Consider the following 16,698-nt stretch of genomic DNA (forward strand, 5'->3'; position numbering starts at 1 on the left):
ATGTAATTTGGAATCCTAAATAAATAAAAATAAATGAATAATTATTGTTAAAGCATTAATCTATCTGTGCTATCATAATAAATAAAAATAAAAATAAATGAATAATTAATGTCAATAATAGAAATGCAAACCCACCTCATTTCATTGACTCCGCTGGTTTAATTAATTGCCAAATCCACGGCCCTTCAGTCTTCAAAAACGTGTTTTTGCTGGCAATTATACATATGATAATAATAGTAACCACCAACCCGTTCATAATCGTTCTATCTCTCATACTACAAAGTCTAGTAGGTAAAATATGGTCGGTTTATAATAATACTATAGGTTTAGGGTTAGTAAAATACTATAAGAACGTCATGTCCAAAGTTGAGTTTTTTTTAGTTCTTTTAAATATCAAAACTTATATTATTTGTTTTTATTTAGAGAAAATTATATTTAATTTAACAGAAAGAAATAACATAAAAATTAGATTAAATTAATGAAAATATTATTGAATTTTGCAAATAATATTTTTGAAGTTTAAAGTAAATCTAAAAAATACTCTTTAAATGTTAAAAAATATTTTTAAGTTTTGGAAAGGGTTTCAAATATATGGTTTTTATAAAATGCTGATAAACATTTTTACAAAATTCACAAAATTAAAAAAGTATTCTTACTGTAATACCACATTTTAAAAATACTCGAAAATAGCATTACAATCGGATCAGATCCTAACCTTCTTTTAAAATTATTAAGAATATTTGATGTTTATAATCAATGCTCTTAATGAGTTGTGACTCATAGATGTTTAATATTTGAGATTTATGAGATTTTAGTTGTTAATAATTAAAATTTGGGTTGTGAGCTGTATTCGAGTTGCTTTGAGCCACCAATCCAATAATCTAATTTTTTTATTATTATTTCAAATATTTCTTCAATCCAACCCACCTTGATTATAGAGAAAAATAAAAGATTACATAATTATTATTAAATAAAATGTAAATACAGTTCATACGTGAAGAGCCATTTATTCCATTGCAGCATAACATAACATAGTATCAATATTTTTAGAAGAAATTGTGACATAAAACCACATGGTTTTTTTCCAATCATTTTAGATTCTAATGAGAGAAACAGTGAGAAAGATGAACTCACTCTTATTGTTGAACATCTCATCCTTAACAATTTTTTTGTATCTATCAAATAGTTCTTCGATAATGGCTTGTCCAAAGTGAGGAATCATAATTGGTTCAATCACAGATCTAATGCAATTTGCAATATTATAAGTGCTACCAATACCAACACCCCCAGTTGATGAATCAATTTCATTATTATTATTGTACAAGTTCCAACGAGTTCTCAACACTTCAACACGCTTTATGATGAAGCTTCCTTCCTTTTGGATTTCTGCTTTTACTTCCTCTGGAGTTGGCATGAAAATTGGCATATTGAATCTATCCACTTTCTCCTCTTCCACCATTCCCTGTAATTCCAAATCATATCATTAATAAATGAGTCAAAATAAAAATGCAAACTTTAAGCAATGTTTATATATATTCACCTCTGCAACCATTGTCTTGAGAGCTAAATTAAAGAGTTGATAAGCGTAACAATACTCGTTGTCTGTTCTTCCTAACATTGTATGAACCATTCCTCCACCTGCTACCACTTCTTCTGCCCGACACTTCAAAAACACTGAAAAATCCTTTTGAAATTGCCTGTGAAACGCCTCAATCGCATTCTGTGGACTTGTAGTGTCTATGAATATGTTCCCTTTGTTTTCCATCTCCATCCCTTCAGGAGCCTTTCAACTTCTTATAAGTTAATATATATATATATATATATTTTCTTAATAGAGAATAAGATTTTGGAAATCACCTGAGAGAGCCAATGGAGACTGGAAGAAGAATGAACAAAATGCAAACTTTTGTTGGGGAAGAGCCTGCCATAAAAAGAACCCGGCACGCCATTGAAGAAACATGGCCCAAAATCATCTCCAATTTGGGTCTTCAAATTTTCCAAGAAACCGGGTAATGATCTAAAGATGAGATTGAAATCATTTGCATGGAGATCGTTGAAGAAGATTTGATAGTGGAGTGATTGGTTAGGAAGGTTTTGATAAAATTGGTGAAGTTGTTTGATTAAATTGGAGACAATCATAAGAGTGTTGGGCCCGGAAGCACACCCCAAATCTGCGATGGCGAAGGTGGTTGGAATGTTTTGAGCGCACAAATGTTGAAGGGCTTCCTTAATGATAGGCCAGGCTATGGATATTGCCTTTTGCTAATAAAATCACAATCATAAATAAATAAAAAAAAGTTTAATGCAAAAGCAGTATGAATTTTAAAAATGTAAAAAGAAAAAAGAAAGAAGAAGACCTGAAGTAAGGAGTTTTTGGCATAGCTGTCGTGGCCAACTCCTGAATTGGTGTGGAGTATTTTAATAGCCTCCATTTTTCTCTGTGCTTCTCAAGCTGTGGGAGAGACCCTTATTTATACTTCCCTTCACCCACCAACTCCAAAGATATTTACATGTTCCTATAATTACAACCACAAATATATCTTATTTTTAATTATATTCAAAATTTGTTAAAAGAATCGTAATAAATCATATATATATATATATAACATAAATTCTAAAAATTCAAATTTTGATATTACAACCTAATTTCTAACCACATTCATTTAAATATAATAATTAAAATCTCAAAATCAATTATTATTATTATTATTATTATTATTATTATTATTATTATTTTATCAACCATCCAATTAAATCAAAAGAAATATAATAATTAAAATCTCAAAATCAATTATTATTATTATTATTATTATTATTATTATTATTATTTTATCAACCATCCAATTAAATCAAAAGAAATATAATAATTAAAATCTCAAAATCAATTATTATTATTATTATTATTATTATTTTATCAACCATCCAATTAAATCAAAAGAAATATAATAATTAAAATCTCAAAATCAATTATTATTATTATTATTATTATTATTATTATTATTATTTTATCAACCATCCAATTAAATCAAAAGAAATATAATAATTAAAATCTCAAAATCAATTATTATTATTATTATTATTATTATTATTTTATCAACCATCCAATTAAATCAAAAGAAATATAATAATTAAAATCTCAAAATCAATTATTATTATTATTATTATTATTATTATTATTATTATTTTATCAACCATCCAATTAAATCAAAAGAAATATAATAATTAAAATCTCAAAATCAATTATTATTATTATTATTATTATTATTTTATCAACCATCCAATTAAATCAAAAGAAATATAATAATTAAAATCTCAAAATCAATTATTATTATTATTATTATTATTATTATTATTATTATTATTTTATCAACCATCCAATTAAATCAAAAGAAATATAATAATTAAAATCTCAAAATCAATTATTATTATTATTATTATTATTATTATTATTATTATTTTATCAACCATCCAATTAAATCAAAAGAAATATAATAATTAAAATCTCAAAATCAATTATTATTATTATTATTATTATTATTATTTTATCAACCATCCAATTAAATCAAAAGAAATATAATAATTAAAATCTCAAAATCAATTATTATTATTATTATTATTATTATTATTATTATTATTATTTTATCAACCATCCAATTAAATCAAAAGAAATATAATAATTAAAATCTCAAAATCAATTATTATTATTATTATTATTATTATTTTATCAACCATCCAATTAAATCAAAAGAAATATAATAATTAAAATCTCAAAATCAATTATTATTATTATTATTATTATTATTATTATTATTATTATTTTATCAACCATCCAATTAAATCAAAAGAAATATAATAATTAAAATCTCAAAATCAATTATTATTATTATTATTATTATTATTATTATTATTATTATTATTTTATCAACCATCCAATTAAATCAAAAGTAAAAATAATAAAACATTTTGATTTTAGATTGGTTTAAGAGAAACATGTCTAGTTTAGGTTGATTGTTATGTTCTTTTAAACTTTCAAATTTGTTACATTCGATTTTCTTTTAAAAGAAAATAACAATGGTTCTAAGTTTTGGTTATTGAGAATATGTCAATCATTTTATTCGTAAGGGAAACATGTAGTTTCAATTTAATTAAATATATGTCGATGAGAGCCAAATTCAAGAACTCTCAAGTGCGTAACAGCACTCTTTGTTCACTCGATCTTCACATGTCCTTGCTGAGGTTGTTAGAACCATGCATGCGACCCACCCACCACCAATTCCTCTGCACGACACTTCAAAAACGTAGAAAAATCCTTTTGAAATTGGCAATGATAGGCTTCTTGTACTGCCTTCGGACTCGTGTCCAATATGAAAATGTTGCCTTTATTGCTTTCAACCCCTTCCGGAACCTAACCAATATTTACCCAAATTTCACATACTTTTTTCAAATTTTTTCAGGAATAAAAGCTTACCTGGCTTAGCCAATGGAGACTATAAGAAGAATGAACAAAGTGCAAACTTGCACGAGGGAAAAGCCTCTCCAACTCCTCCGTTCATCGCTAACATTTCCACCTCTCTCTTTGTTTCTTGATGTGTGAACATTATCCACCTTCGTTCTATGTGTATATATAAACAAGAACATAACTTCAACTCAAAACAACGTTTTATTTAAGCTTAATTATGGTAGGTGATGGTAGCAATGTCCGCGTTGACAAGGGACCATTTGAAGTAGAGATGTTCATTTACTTAGTGAGTATCCTCTCCGTACAGGACAAAAATGAATCGAGAACAAAGATTATAACCCAATTCTCCGACCCATTCTATTTAATATAAATCTTAATAATTATTCTCATTAACAAAATTATATAAACTTTTAACTCATAAATAATTAATATAATAATTAAATTAAAGAATTAATTATATATATATATATATATATATATTATATTTAAAAAAATAAAATAAATTAATTTATCTCACTCCTTCGAACATAAATTACATATAATTTGAATTTATTATTATTTATTTATTCTCTGTTATCTTTTTTCTCGAGGTTTCTATAAATCATTTTGAAAGGATTTATAGATAAAAATAAAATAAAAAAACAAATGGACCCCAACTGGATGTTTACAAATGGACCCCAACAAAGGGTTAAAGCAGCCACGTATTGTATTGTTGCCGGATAGGCCAAGAAGAAGAGGTACGGCATCAAGCTGTATTCAATTCGTGGGAAGCCATGCGGGTTGTCACATCGCTTCAATCACGCAATTCAATGCCTTTGATCCTATCCATTCACGGACGGGAGACGAAAAAAATGAGAATAAGATCATAAGCATATAGAGAATAAGATTCTCATTTTTGGCAATCAAATGAGCACTGTCTATGGAACTTGTTGAGGATGAGTGGAATTCTGCGTCGTACAAGCTCCAATTCATCCTTCAAATTTCAATACAATGAATGCTAAAGCTGCCTTCATTTAAGATGTGGGCTTTCAGTTCTGATGGGGATGGCATGTAATTTGGAATATTAAAGGCCTCCACTTTTTCCACTTCCACAAGTCCCTATATTACCATTTATAAATACTTACCTTTAATTTATCTGCTCAACTATTTTGGGAGTTTTGGAGGTTTATGTTATAGTCGTGATTCATGCTTCCAAAAGGCATGTCGGTTGATGAAATGGGTTGCGTTGGCTTTATTAGGCAATGATTATTTAAGGAGAAAAGTTTCAAAATTTATTCACAAGGGACCAAAAAAAAAAAAAAAAAAAAAAAAAAAAAAACGTCCATTCATTGGTAGCATTTCAACCACTCCATCCAAAGCTTTAGTTCGGCTATTTATTTATAACAAAAAGATAAACGTGTGATATGAAAATGGTCGGTCCCTCACAAGTTGCAGGCTGACCACGTATCATTATCAGATGAACACAGACTCAGCGAGGGTGCTGCATGTAATTCAGTTTCGTACGCATATCGGTCACACGGATGCTGTCCATTTGGTTCACCTCACTTTAAGGCCGCAATCCACACATAAACTAGATTTATCGTTGCATTTTATGTCTAATTAAATCCATCAGTCGGTGATGGGTCTTCGCCAGGTGTTGCAGCTACTAACACTTTCCTGATTTATCACCTTCCTATATATCCTTCTTTTTCTGCCTTATTAAAATTTTAAATATAAATTCAAACATAAATATATCAAATTTCACAAGTTATCAATTTATTTAAATTTATCTTGAATTAAGAACACCCAATCACAAAACGACTTGTGTAAATACCTTCATTTTTTTTCTTCACCAAAATGATGAATCACCAAACAAAATATACTAATAAAAGAGTATCATCTTCAATCATGTGAAACCTTCTAACAAAATTGTACAAATATTCTAATTTGGTAAGATTCCACGTCATTTTCAGAAATTAACCAAACATTCTTTATATAAGTGTGGAAATGGCTGATAACATACAAAAGAATATAATATTATTTAGCTGTGGACTTGAGCTATTACAAATAGTATCAGAGCCAGACAACGAGCAATGTACCAACGAAGACGTTGAGCCTCAAAGGGGGGTGGACATGAGGTGGTGGGCCAGCAAGGATGCTGGGCCCCGAAGGGGAGGTGATTGAGGGGTCTCACATCTATTTGGAGAAGGGAACGAGTTCTAGCGAGGACGCTAGGCCCTGAATGGGGGTGGATTGTGAGATCTCATATCGGTTACTAAGGAGAACAAAGCGTTCTTTATAAGGTTGTGGAAACCTCTCCCTAGCAAATGTATTTTTAAAAAACTTGAGGGAAAGCTCGAAAAAGAAAGGCCAAAAAGGACAATATCTGTTAGCGGTGGGCTTGGGTCGTTAGAGTACAACACATCCAATTTGCCCCGACTAGAAAGCCGCCCAAGAAAAAGACGGTTTAAAATCTTAGGTCCCATCGTTCGGTAAATGTTTGCATTCCCTAACCCCAATAATAGGGTCAAGTATTTTTTAAAATACTCAAACCTTGTGCTATTATTATATTTCAGGTAAGGTAAGGCAATCTTGTATAGATGACGACGGCATTGTGTTGCAGACCATAGAACCGATTTTAGTGTAGTTACATTTTATTTATTTTGTAGGTCATAGATTAAGGTATCGTTTTAATATGTTCTGTTTTATTTATATTTCGCATGGAATACTTTTTATTATTTTGTTTGAAGGGTTTGAAGGTAAATGTTTAGTCCTTGATATTGTTATGAATTATTTTAAATAAATATTTTGGCAATGAGTCTTGGAAGAGAAAAAAAAAAAAAAATAATAAGAATAAGAATACTAAAGATTACATAAAAATTATTAAATAAAATGATAATGATAAGTCTAAGCCATTGGCGTCGAGTTCATATGTGAATAGCCAATTATTGGATTGCAGCATAACATAGTATGAATGTTTTTAGAAGAATTCCTCACATAAAAACCACATCATATTATCCAATCATTTTAGATTGTAGTGAGAGAAATAGTGAGAAAGATGAACTCATTCTTTTTGTTGAGCATCTCATCCTTAACAATTTTTTTGTACCTCTCAAATAGTTCTTCCACAATGGGTTCTCCAAAGTGAGGAATCATAATTGGTTCAATCACAGATCTAATGCAATTTGCAATATTATAACTGCTATCAACATCCCCACTTGATGCATCCATCTCACTATTATTACCGTACAAATTCCAATCAATTCTCAACACTTCAACACGCTTTATCATGAAACTTCCTTCTTTAAGGATTTGTGCTTCGACTTCCTCAGCACTTGGCATGAAGATGGGCATATTGAATCTATCCACTTTCTCCTCTTCCACCATCCCCTGTAATTCCAAATCATAACACTAATAAATACCATTTCCAACATTTTATTACTAAAAAAAAAAATGCAATATTTTCACCTCTGCAACCATCTTCTTCATAGCCAAATTGAAGAGTTCAAAAGCATAACAATATTCTTTGGCTGTTCTTCCCAACATTGTAACAACCATTCCTCCACCTGCCACCACTTCTTCTGCCCGACACTTCAAAAACACTGAAAAATCCTTTTCAAATTGCCTACGAAACGAGTCAATCACATTCTCCCCACTTGTAGTGTCTATGAATATGTTCCCTTTGTTTTCCATCTCTATCCCTTCAGGAACCTTTGAGCTTCATAGTTAATAGTAATAATAATAAAAATTGGATTTTTTTTTTTTTTTTTTAATAGAGAAAAAGATTTTGAAGATCACCTGGGAGAGCCAATGGAGACTGGAAGAGGAATGAACAAAATGCAAACTTTTGTTGGGGAAGAGCCTGCCATAAAAAGAACCCGGCACGCCATTGAAGAAACATGGCCCAAAATCATCTCCAATTTGGGTCTTCAAATTTTCCAAGAAACCGGGTAATGATCTAAAGATGAGATTGAAATCATTTGCATGGAGATCGTTGAAGAAGATTTGATAGTGGAGTGATTGGTTAGGAAGGTTTTGATATAATTGGTGAAGTTGTTTGATTAAATTGGAGACAATCATAAGAGTGTTGGGCCCGGAAGCACACCCCAAATCTGCGATGGCGAAGGTGGTTGGAATGTTTTGAGCGCACAAATGTTGAAGGGCTTCCTTAATGATAGGCCAGGCTATGGATATTGCCTTTTGCTAATAAAATCACAATCATAAATAAAAAATAAAAATAAAAAAACTTTAATGCAAAAGTAGTATGAATTTAGAAAATGTAAAAAGAAAAAAAAAAAAAGAAAAAAAAAAAAAAAAAAAAAAAAAAAAAGACCTGAAGTAAGGAGTTGTTGGCATAGCTGTCGTGGCCAACTCCTGAGTTGGTGTGGAGTATTTTTATAGCTTCCATTTCTGTTTGTGCTTCTCAAGCTGTGGGAGAGACACCTTATTTATAATTCCCTTCGCCCACCCACCACATACATATTTAAATGTTTTCTATAATTATAACCACTCAAAGTGCGGTTAAAATATTTCCCCTCAAAGTTTTTATTTTTTTAGTATAATCTTTATTAAAATATTTTATACATAATCTTTAAAATTCAAATTTTAATATTACAATTTAACCACTAAAAAATTATAGTCCAAATATTACAATTATAGTCTCAGTGTTAGACCAATTTATTTTTTCTTCATCAACCATCTCGGATAATGCTAAAACTAAAAACAAAAAGCATTTAAATTTTAGGATGATTGAAGAGAAAAATGTTTTAATTATCTTTAATTAATTTGTTATTTTCTGGTTTCTAATTTTAGAAAGGTTGTTCTCTTTTTCAAACTTCCAAATTTGTTATATTTGATTTTGTTTTAAAAGCAATAATAAAATAATTTATCTAAGTTTCGTGATTCAATTCCATATTCTGGAATTCCATATTAAGAATATTTTAAGTGGCTGTCAATCATTTCATTTGAAAAACTGGTCGATTATAGACCATACAAATAAAGTAGCTTTGAATATATAGACATAGTTGCTCCATTTTTTCAACTTATTATTGGCACTACAATTTATTATTTAATAATTTGATTGAGTCTAAAGAAAAAAAAAATTAAGTCTCATTTATTCGATGAGTGTTAAATTTTTTTTTTTTTTTTTTTTTTTTTTTTTTTTTGTTAATTTCAAAAACTTGAATTCAACTATTACAAAGTTCTTTTAAATTAAATTGAATTTAATTAAATAAACTCAAATGTATTAATAATTAAAAACATTAATATTTTAGCTTAGAAATTATAATATATTTAATTATTTAATTTTGTTTTAAAAGCAAAGTTTTGGAACTTTAGGTTATAGTCGTGATTCAATTCCATATTCCATATTGAGAATATTTTAAGCCGCTGTCAATCATTTCATTTGAAAAACTCGTCGATTATAGACCATAGAAATAAAGTAGTTGGGATATATGAACATGGTTCCTCCATTTTTTTCAACTTATTATTGGCACTACAATTTATTATTTAAAATTTTGATTGAGTTTAAAGAAAAAAAAAAATTAAATCTCATTTATTCGATGAGTGTTAAATTTTTTTTGTTAATTTAAAAAACTTGAATTCAACTATTACAAAGTTCTTTTAATATTAAATTGAATTTAATTAAATAAACTCAAATTTATTAATAATTAAAAAATTTAATATTTTAGCTTAGGAATTATAATATATTTAATTATATTATAGATAATAAATTATTGAGTATAATGGAAGGATGAAGATTAGACTGTATTGCTTGCCAATAAACTTGAGTGAAATAAGTTACTAGAGTAATTTTAAGAGAATACAAGTTACTAGAGTAATTTTAAGAGAATACTCTAAATAGAGGATTGGTAATAGTTGACAAATTGACGGAGAGTTTAATGCTTTAATTGATATCAATGATTTATAAATTAGAGACAAAGTTTAAGAAGTTAATAAGTGTTTTCTCGACTATTTTAATTTTCACAACAAGAAAAAATAATTCAAAAGCGAAGTGATTAACGTTTCTCATATTTGGGTAATGGGTAACGGGTCATATCCAACCATAGGATCTTATATCATTTTATCCTAGTGAGAGAAGCGGTGAAGTTAATATTGTATATGTTGTGCTTGGACATATGATCAACAATAATTTCTGCATACCTATTGAATAATGTATCTATAATTTCTTCTCCAAAATGACGAACAATAAGCCCTTCTGCAACGGATCGAATGCATTTTGCAAAGTTATACCCACTCTTAACTGACCCTTTTGATGATCCGTTGAGTTCATTGGTTGATAAGTTCCAATTGATTCTTGAAATTTGGAGACTTTCAATCACGAACCTCCCTTCTCTTAAGACTTCAGCATCCACTTCTGCCAAAGACGGCATGTAAACAGGAATGTTGAATGAATCCATCTTCTCCTTTTCAACAACTCCCTAGGTTAAAACTATAGCTTTAAATTTAGAGTTTAGGGTCTAAACCATCTCCATTGGTACTAATTAAGGGTTAATTATGGATCTATATAAATAAGAAACACATCTCCATTGGTACTAGAATTTTTGGGGAAATCAAAAGTGAAGTCATAGAGTTTACTCAAAATGGACAATATCATGCTACTGTGGAGATTGAATTTGTACCTCTGAAACCATGTCAATGAGAGCCAAATTCAAGAACTCCCAAGCGTAGCAGCACTCCTTGTTGACTCGATCTTCACATGTTCTTGCCGAGCTTGTTAGAACCATGCGCCCACCCACCACCAATTCCTCGGCACGACACTTCAAAAACGTAGAAAAATCCTTTTGAAATTGGCGATGATAGGCTTCTTGTACTGCCTTCGGGCTCGTGTCCGATATGAAAATGTTGCCTTTATTGCTTTCAACCCCTTCCGGAACCTAACCAATTGGTGGAAACACGAAGGAAAATCAATCAATTTGGACTATGTGCCAGCAAGGAGGCTATTCCTTAAAGGGGATAAACACGAGACTGTGCGCTAGTAAGGACGCTGAACCCTGACAATGGTGGATTGTGATGTCCCACATTAGTGGGAGAGGAGAACAAAATACCCTTTATAAGGTTGTGGAAACTTTTCCCTAGCAGACATGTTTTAAAGCCTTGAGGGGAAGCCCGAAACAAAAAACCCAAAGAGCTGTAGATGTGAGTCGTTACACAAATATTTACGAAATTCCACCTATTCTTAGAACACAACTTTTTCAAACTTGAATAAAAAGCTTACCTGGCTTAGCCAATGGAGACTATAAGAAGAATGAACAAAGTGCAAACTTGCACGAGGGAAAAGCCTGTTATAGAAAGAACCAGGAACACCAACCAAGAAGCATGGACCAAGATCATGATTTCCGATGTGGGTCTTCAAATTTTGGTGGAAACTTGGGAGGGATTTGAAAAGTGAATTGAAGTCGTTGGTAGGAAGGTCGTTGAAGAAGATTTGATACTCAAGAGGAGACTTTTTGTGAAGTTGATGACGAATCTTCTCCACTTCTCGTATCAAATTGGAGAGAAACACAAGAGTATTCGGGCCAGAAGAGCAACCCAAGTCGGCAATGGCTAGGCTCGTGGGATAGCTGGTGCAGTAGAGTTGCGTGATGGCTTCCTTGGTGATGGGCCAAGTCATGGATATTATCTCTTGCTGAAACAAGGAGTTATTAGCATAACTGGTATCCCCGACACCTCCATTCATGGGTACCATTTCAACCATCTCTCTATCTTTCGTTCTCTGAAACCTCCAATTCGGTATTTATAACAGAATGGTCCCTCGCAAGTTGCCATTATCAAATAAGCGCAAACTCGGGGAGGCTGCATGAAATTCAGCTTTGTATGCATGTGGGCCATATGGTTCGGCTGACTTTATGGCCGCCCAACTTTATTGACATGAGCATAATATTCTACATAGTTTCTATAACTTTATAAGCTACCAATAATTTAATGGATAGTTTAGATTGACTAACAACTTTATGTAATATAAGAATAATATATGACAACTTTATAGTATAGTTTCAATGGATCCAAAACTACATATTGGATTTTATAATTATTATATTGGATAGCTAATAATAATATATTGAGATACTTAATTATAAGAGTATATAAATAAATTAAGATCACGAGAGAGAAGTAGTCTCATATTGACTCTATTAAGTAATAAAGTGAAAATCATGGATTTATAAGTAAGAAATATTATCTTCTTTGGTATAAAGTTTTTATTTAGAGGAACAAAAAACAAAGTCACGATAATTTATGTTCAAAGTAGATAATATCATATCATTGTGGAAGGCTGTAGTTCTAACATAGTATCAAAGTCTTTAAGGGTCGAACAAAAAAGTTGTGAGTTTTCGAGTCTACTTTGTTAAATCTTTGATGAAGTGGAGACGTTATTTTTATGTTTATATTAATTTTTTAATGGTTAAAAGTGGGAAAGAAAAACGTGTTTTCCATTACTCTCCTTTTTCTTGTCTTCCTTCTTCTTTCTCCCTTTCTCCCTTTCATCCTTTTATCCTCTTCCTCACTATATTCAAAGTAAATGTTTTAATTTTCAATCTGACATGGTTTTCTTTTTCCAGTTTGTTCCCAACTTTTAAAAAATATATTCCTTTTATTCTAAGTCTCTAGTTTTGCATGTTTCCCCCATTTTTTTTTTATAAGAACTTGAAATTAAATATTATCTTAATTCAATATCTATCATCTAATATATATTTCTCATTATTAGAGAAAAAAAAAAAAAAAAAAAAAAAAAAAAAAAAAACTCAGCCTCCGATAAAAAAAAAATGTATATTTAAAAAAATTTAAAAAATTCGACAATTTCAAGGAATATAAGTATATATAATTATATTCTAATAAAAAATGTATATTTAAAAAAATATAAAAAATTCGATCAGAATTTAGTACAACTTATTATTAGATGGAATTAGTGAAGTTGTTACGTTATCGTTTTATTAGGAGTCAACTAAATGGTATATTTCAGTTGAGTCTTTGTAGGAATTATGTATAAGATTTATTTCAATTTAAATAGAAATTTTTGTAGGAATTGTGTCTGTATTATCTTCTTTGAATAATAATAATTTCATATTTATTCAAGACTTAAATATATATATTTATTGTCATCGAATATTTTAAGAAAACATGGGTTACGAGCTGCTTAATTCATTTTAATCTTTTTTTTTTAATGGTTTGAAAGATTATTTTAATCAACTTAATTATACACTTAATTAGAATAATAAAAATTATATAATTATTATTAAATAAAATATAAATAATAATTGGGCGCAATTCATATCTGGTTATATTTCAATTAATTATGTATATATAATATTATAATATTATATTTCAATTTATTTTAGTGAGATAAGCAGTAGGTCGACGAACTCAATCTTCTCGTTTAACATGCGATCATCAACCAGTTTCTTGTACCCGTAGAATAGTTCTTCCATAATGTCTTCTACAAAGTAATCAATCCGAAGTCGCTCAGCCACCGATCTGATACTTTTGACAATGAAATCATATAAGCACCGGTGAAATCTCATATCGATTGTAGAAGAAAACAAAGTATTCTTTATAATTATGTGAAAACCTCTTCTTAATAAACGCGTTTTAAAATTATGAAGCTAATGACTATTGATAACGGGCCAAAAGTGACAATATCTACTAGTGGTGAGCTTAAGCTGTTACAAATGATATTAAAAGTAGACATTGAACGGTGTGCAAGCGAGGACGCTGGACTCCCAACTGGGATAGATTGTGAGATCTCACTGGAGAGGAGAACAAAGCATTTCTTATGAAAGTATGAAAATCTCTCTCGTACATTTTAAAATTTAAGGTGGATAGTAATACGTAACTAACAAAAGCAAACAATATTTACTAACACTAAGCTGTATAGCATAGTATAGTATCAATATTTGGGTCGCGGTTCATATCTGAAGAGCCATTTATTCCATTGCAGCATAGCATAGTATCAATATTTTTAGAAGGATTTGTGACATAAAACCACATCATATTATCATGTTTTGGCCAATCATTTTATATCCTAGTGAGAGAAACAGTGAGATTGATGAACTCAATCTTTTTCTTGGCCATCTCATCCTTCACAATTTTTCTGTACCTATCAAATAGTTGTTCCATAATTGCTTCTCCAAAGTGAGGGATCATAAGTGGTTCCATCACAGATCTAATGCACTTTGCAATGTTATAACTGCTATCAACACCCACACCCACACTTGATGCATCAATATTGTAGAAGTTCCAATCAATTCTGGACACTTCAAGACGCTTTATCATGAAGCTTCCTTCCTTTTGGATTTCATCTTTTATTTCCTGTGGAGTTGGCATGAAGTTGGGTATGTTGAATCTATCTATTTTCTCCTCTTCCACCATCCCCTGTAATTCCAAATCATATCATTAATAAATGAGTCAAAATAAAAGAAAATGCAAACTTTAAGCAATGTTTATATATATATTCACCTGTGCAACCATTTTGTTGAGAGCTAAATTCAAGAGTTGATAAGCGTAACAATAATTTTTGTGTGTTCTTCCTAACAGTGTAAGAGCCATTCCTCCACCTCCTACCACTTCTTCTCCCCGACACTTCAAAATCCTTTTGAAATTGGCTGTGAAACGCCTCAATCACATTCTCCCCACTTGTAGTGTCTATGAATATGTTCCCTTTGTTTTCTATCTCCATCCCTTCAGGAACCTTTCAATTTCATACTTAATAATTATTTTATTTTATTTTTTTATTTATAGAGAATAAGATTTTGAAAATCACCTGGTAGAGGCAATGGAGGCTGTAAGAAGAATGAACAAAATGCAAACTTTTGTTAGGAAAGAGCCTGCCATAAAACGAACCCGGCACGCCATTGAAGAAACATGGCCCAAAATCACCTCCAATTTGGGCCTTCAAATTGTCCAACAAACCTGGCAAGGATCTAAAGATGGCATTGAAATCATTGAAGAAGATTTGATAGCGGAGTGATTGGTTAGGGAGGTTTTGATAAAAGTGGTGAAACTGTTTGATTAAATTGGAGACGATCATAAGAGTGTTAGGCCCGGAAGCACACCCCAAATCTGCGATGTTGAAAGTGGTTGGAAGGTTGTGAGTGCACAAGTCTTGAATGGCTTCCTTTATGATAGGCCATGCAGTGGATATTGCCTTATGCTAATCAAATCACAATCATAAATAAATAAAAAAAGTTTAATGCAAAAGCAGTATTAATTTTAAAAATGTAAAAAAAAAAAAAAAAAAAAAAAAAAAAGACCTGAAGTAAGGAGTTTTTGGCATAGCTATGGACCCCAACTCCTGAATTCATATGGAGTAGTTTCATAACTTCCATTTCTGTTTGTGCTTCTCAAGCTGTGGGAGAGACGCTTTATTTATAATTCCCTTCGCCTACCCACCACATACATATTTACATGTTTTCTGTAATTACAATCACAAATTAAATCTGGATTTTGTTCAATTTTTTCCTATTTATTATTATTTAAAAAAATAATAATTATTTATTTTTAAGCATTGGTTTTGTATTCAATCATTTCATTTAAAAAATTCCTCGACCATAAAAATAAAGTAGCTTTGGATGTATGGGCATGGTTGCCCTCATCGTCCTCTCGTTAGCAATGCTTTTTTAACGTAATATGGGCAAACAACTAAATAATTATTGTTTAGATACAAGAATATGTCATTTAATTTAATTTGATTGAGTCTAAAAAAAAATTAAGCCTCATTTACTCGTAAATTTGTTAAAGATGAGTGTTAAAAAAACTCCATAATTTGAAAAACTTATCAACTCGACCTAACTCAATCAGTATGATCAAGTTTTTCGTTTGCTTCTTTACTTATTTTGATCGTGAGTCATATTTTGCCAAAATCTATGTGGATACACTTGAAGAAGAATTTGATTCCAATGAGTTAGTGTTTTGGGTGTACTTACTTTTTCTTTATTTTGAAAGCTACATGTAAGTGATGTACATTGGTTGGATGGAGAGAGGAGTGAAATATTTAAGAGCTTAGACTTGAAGGGTGCAATATCGTATCATTGTGAAAAGTCATAGTTTCTAATATGATATTTTCTTAATCATATTAATAAAATTCTCAAATGTTGAATAAAGAAATTATGAGCTTTGGAGTGTATTTTGTTCGAGGATTTTAAAGAAGGAGTAAAGGAGGAGAAGTTGTTATTTTTTTTTCTTTCTAAAAAGAATGTTTATATTAATTTTTAATGGTTAAAAGTTAAAAAGAAAAAGAAAAAAAA

The 16,698-nt window shown here is 30.1% G+C and overlaps 3 protein-coding genes and 1 pseudogene across 4 annotated transcripts; all 4 read right to left on the reverse strand.

Annotated features, from left to right (window-relative positions):
* Window positions 1-995: 995 nt before the first annotated feature.
* LOC147790471 (S-adenosyl-methionine 4-1-methyl-2-pyrrolidinyl-3-oxobutanic acid methyltransferase-like) lies at window positions 996-2,509 on the reverse strand. Its single transcript, XM_087127536.1, has 4 exons — window positions 2,358-2,509; window positions 1,858-2,262; window positions 1,541-1,783; window positions 996-1,462 (listed from the first exon to the last, which is right to left on the reverse strand). Exons 1-4 carry the CDS (start codon window positions 2,430-2,432, stop codon window positions 1,094-1,096), a joined length of 1,092 nt encoding a protein of 363 aa, XP_086983662.1. The 5' UTR covers window positions 2,433-2,509; the 3' UTR covers window positions 996-1,093.
* A 4,855-nt stretch (window positions 2,510-7,364) lies between these two features.
* LOC147790472 (S-adenosyl-methionine 4-1-methyl-2-pyrrolidinyl-3-oxobutanic acid methyltransferase-like) lies at window positions 7,365-8,921 on the reverse strand. Its single transcript, XM_087127537.1, has 4 exons — window positions 8,772-8,921; window positions 8,237-8,641; window positions 7,907-8,149; window positions 7,365-7,828 (listed from the first exon to the last, which is right to left on the reverse strand). Exons 1-4 carry the CDS (start codon window positions 8,844-8,846, stop codon window positions 7,466-7,468), a joined length of 1,086 nt encoding a protein of 361 aa, XP_086983663.1. The 5' UTR covers window positions 8,847-8,921; the 3' UTR covers window positions 7,365-7,465.
* A 1,544-nt stretch (window positions 8,922-10,465) lies between these two features.
* On the reverse strand, window positions 10,466-12,146 carry LOC147790473 (S-adenosyl-methionine 4-1-methyl-2-pyrrolidinyl-3-oxobutanic acid methyltransferase-like). The gene is made up of 3 exons (XM_087127538.1): window positions 11,676-12,146; window positions 11,080-11,334; window positions 10,466-10,878 (listed from the first exon to the last, which is right to left on the reverse strand). The coding sequence occupies exons 1-3, from the start codon at window positions 12,144-12,146 to the stop codon at window positions 10,516-10,518; spliced, it is 1,089 nt and encodes a 362-aa protein (XP_086983664.1). The 3' UTR covers window positions 10,466-10,515.
* Window positions 12,147-14,227: 2,081 nt separating this feature from the next.
* On the reverse strand, window positions 14,228-15,866 carry LOC147790474 (S-adenosyl-methionine 4-1-methyl-2-pyrrolidinyl-3-oxobutanic acid methyltransferase-like; annotated as a pseudogene). Its single transcript, XR_015422756.1, has 4 exons — window positions 15,706-15,866; window positions 15,216-15,605; window positions 14,912-15,143; window positions 14,228-14,827 (listed from the first exon to the last, which is right to left on the reverse strand). The product of XR_015422756.1 is annotated as an S-adenosyl-methionine 4-1-methyl-2-pyrrolidinyl-3-oxobutanic acid methyltransferase-like (transcript).
* Between the last annotated feature and the right edge of the window lie 832 nt (window positions 15,867-16,698).

This window comes from Cucurbita pepo, chromosome 10 (assembly GCF_057944985.1).
Source record: "Cucurbita pepo subsp. pepo isolate OVF chromosome 10, ASM5794498v1, whole genome shotgun sequence".
NCBI lineage: Eukaryota > Viridiplantae > Streptophyta > Magnoliopsida > Cucurbitales > Cucurbitaceae > Cucurbita > Cucurbita pepo.

What these genes read in the sequence shown, in the direction of transcription:
- LOC147790471 (XM_087127536.1), bottom strand. Translation starts at nt 2,432, where the DNA reads ATGGAGGCTATTAAAATACTCCACACCAATTCAGGAGTTGGCCACGAC. An exon ending in CCAAAAACTCCTTACTTCAG is followed by an intron (nt 2,263 to 2,357) that starts GTCTTCTTCTTT and finishes TGATTTTATTAG; the next exon opens with CAAAAGGCAATATCCATAGC. An exon ending in GTCTCCATTGGCTCTCTCAG is followed by an intron (nt 1,784 to 1,857) that starts GTGATTTCCAAA and finishes AGAAGTTGAAAG; the next exon opens with GCTCCTGAAGGGATGGAGAT.
- LOC147790472 (XM_087127537.1), bottom strand. Translation starts at nt 8,846, where the DNA reads ATGGAAGCTATAAAAATACTCCACACCAACTCAGGAGTTGGCCACGAC. An exon ending in CCAACAACTCCTTACTTCAG is followed by an intron (nt 8,642 to 8,771) that starts GTCTTTTTTTTT and finishes TGATTTTATTAG; the next exon opens with CAAAAGGCAATATCCATAGC. An exon ending in TGAAGAAGATGGTTGCAGAG is followed by an intron (nt 7,829 to 7,906) that starts GTGAAAATATTG and finishes TTGGAATTACAG; the next exon opens with GGGATGGTGGAAGAGGAGAA.
- LOC147790473 (XM_087127538.1), bottom strand. Translation starts at nt 12,146, where the DNA reads ATGGTACCCATGAATGGAGGTGTCGGGGATACCAGTTATGCTAATAAC. An exon ending in GTCTCCATTGGCTAAGCCAG is followed by an intron (nt 11,335 to 11,675) that starts GTAAGCTTTTTA and finishes CCAATTGGTTAG; the next exon opens with GTTCCGGAAGGGGTTGAAAG. An exon ending in TCATTGACATGGTTTCAGAG is followed by an intron (nt 10,879 to 11,079) that starts GTACAAATTCAA and finishes GTTTTAACCTAG; the next exon opens with GGAGTTGTTGAAAAGGAGAA.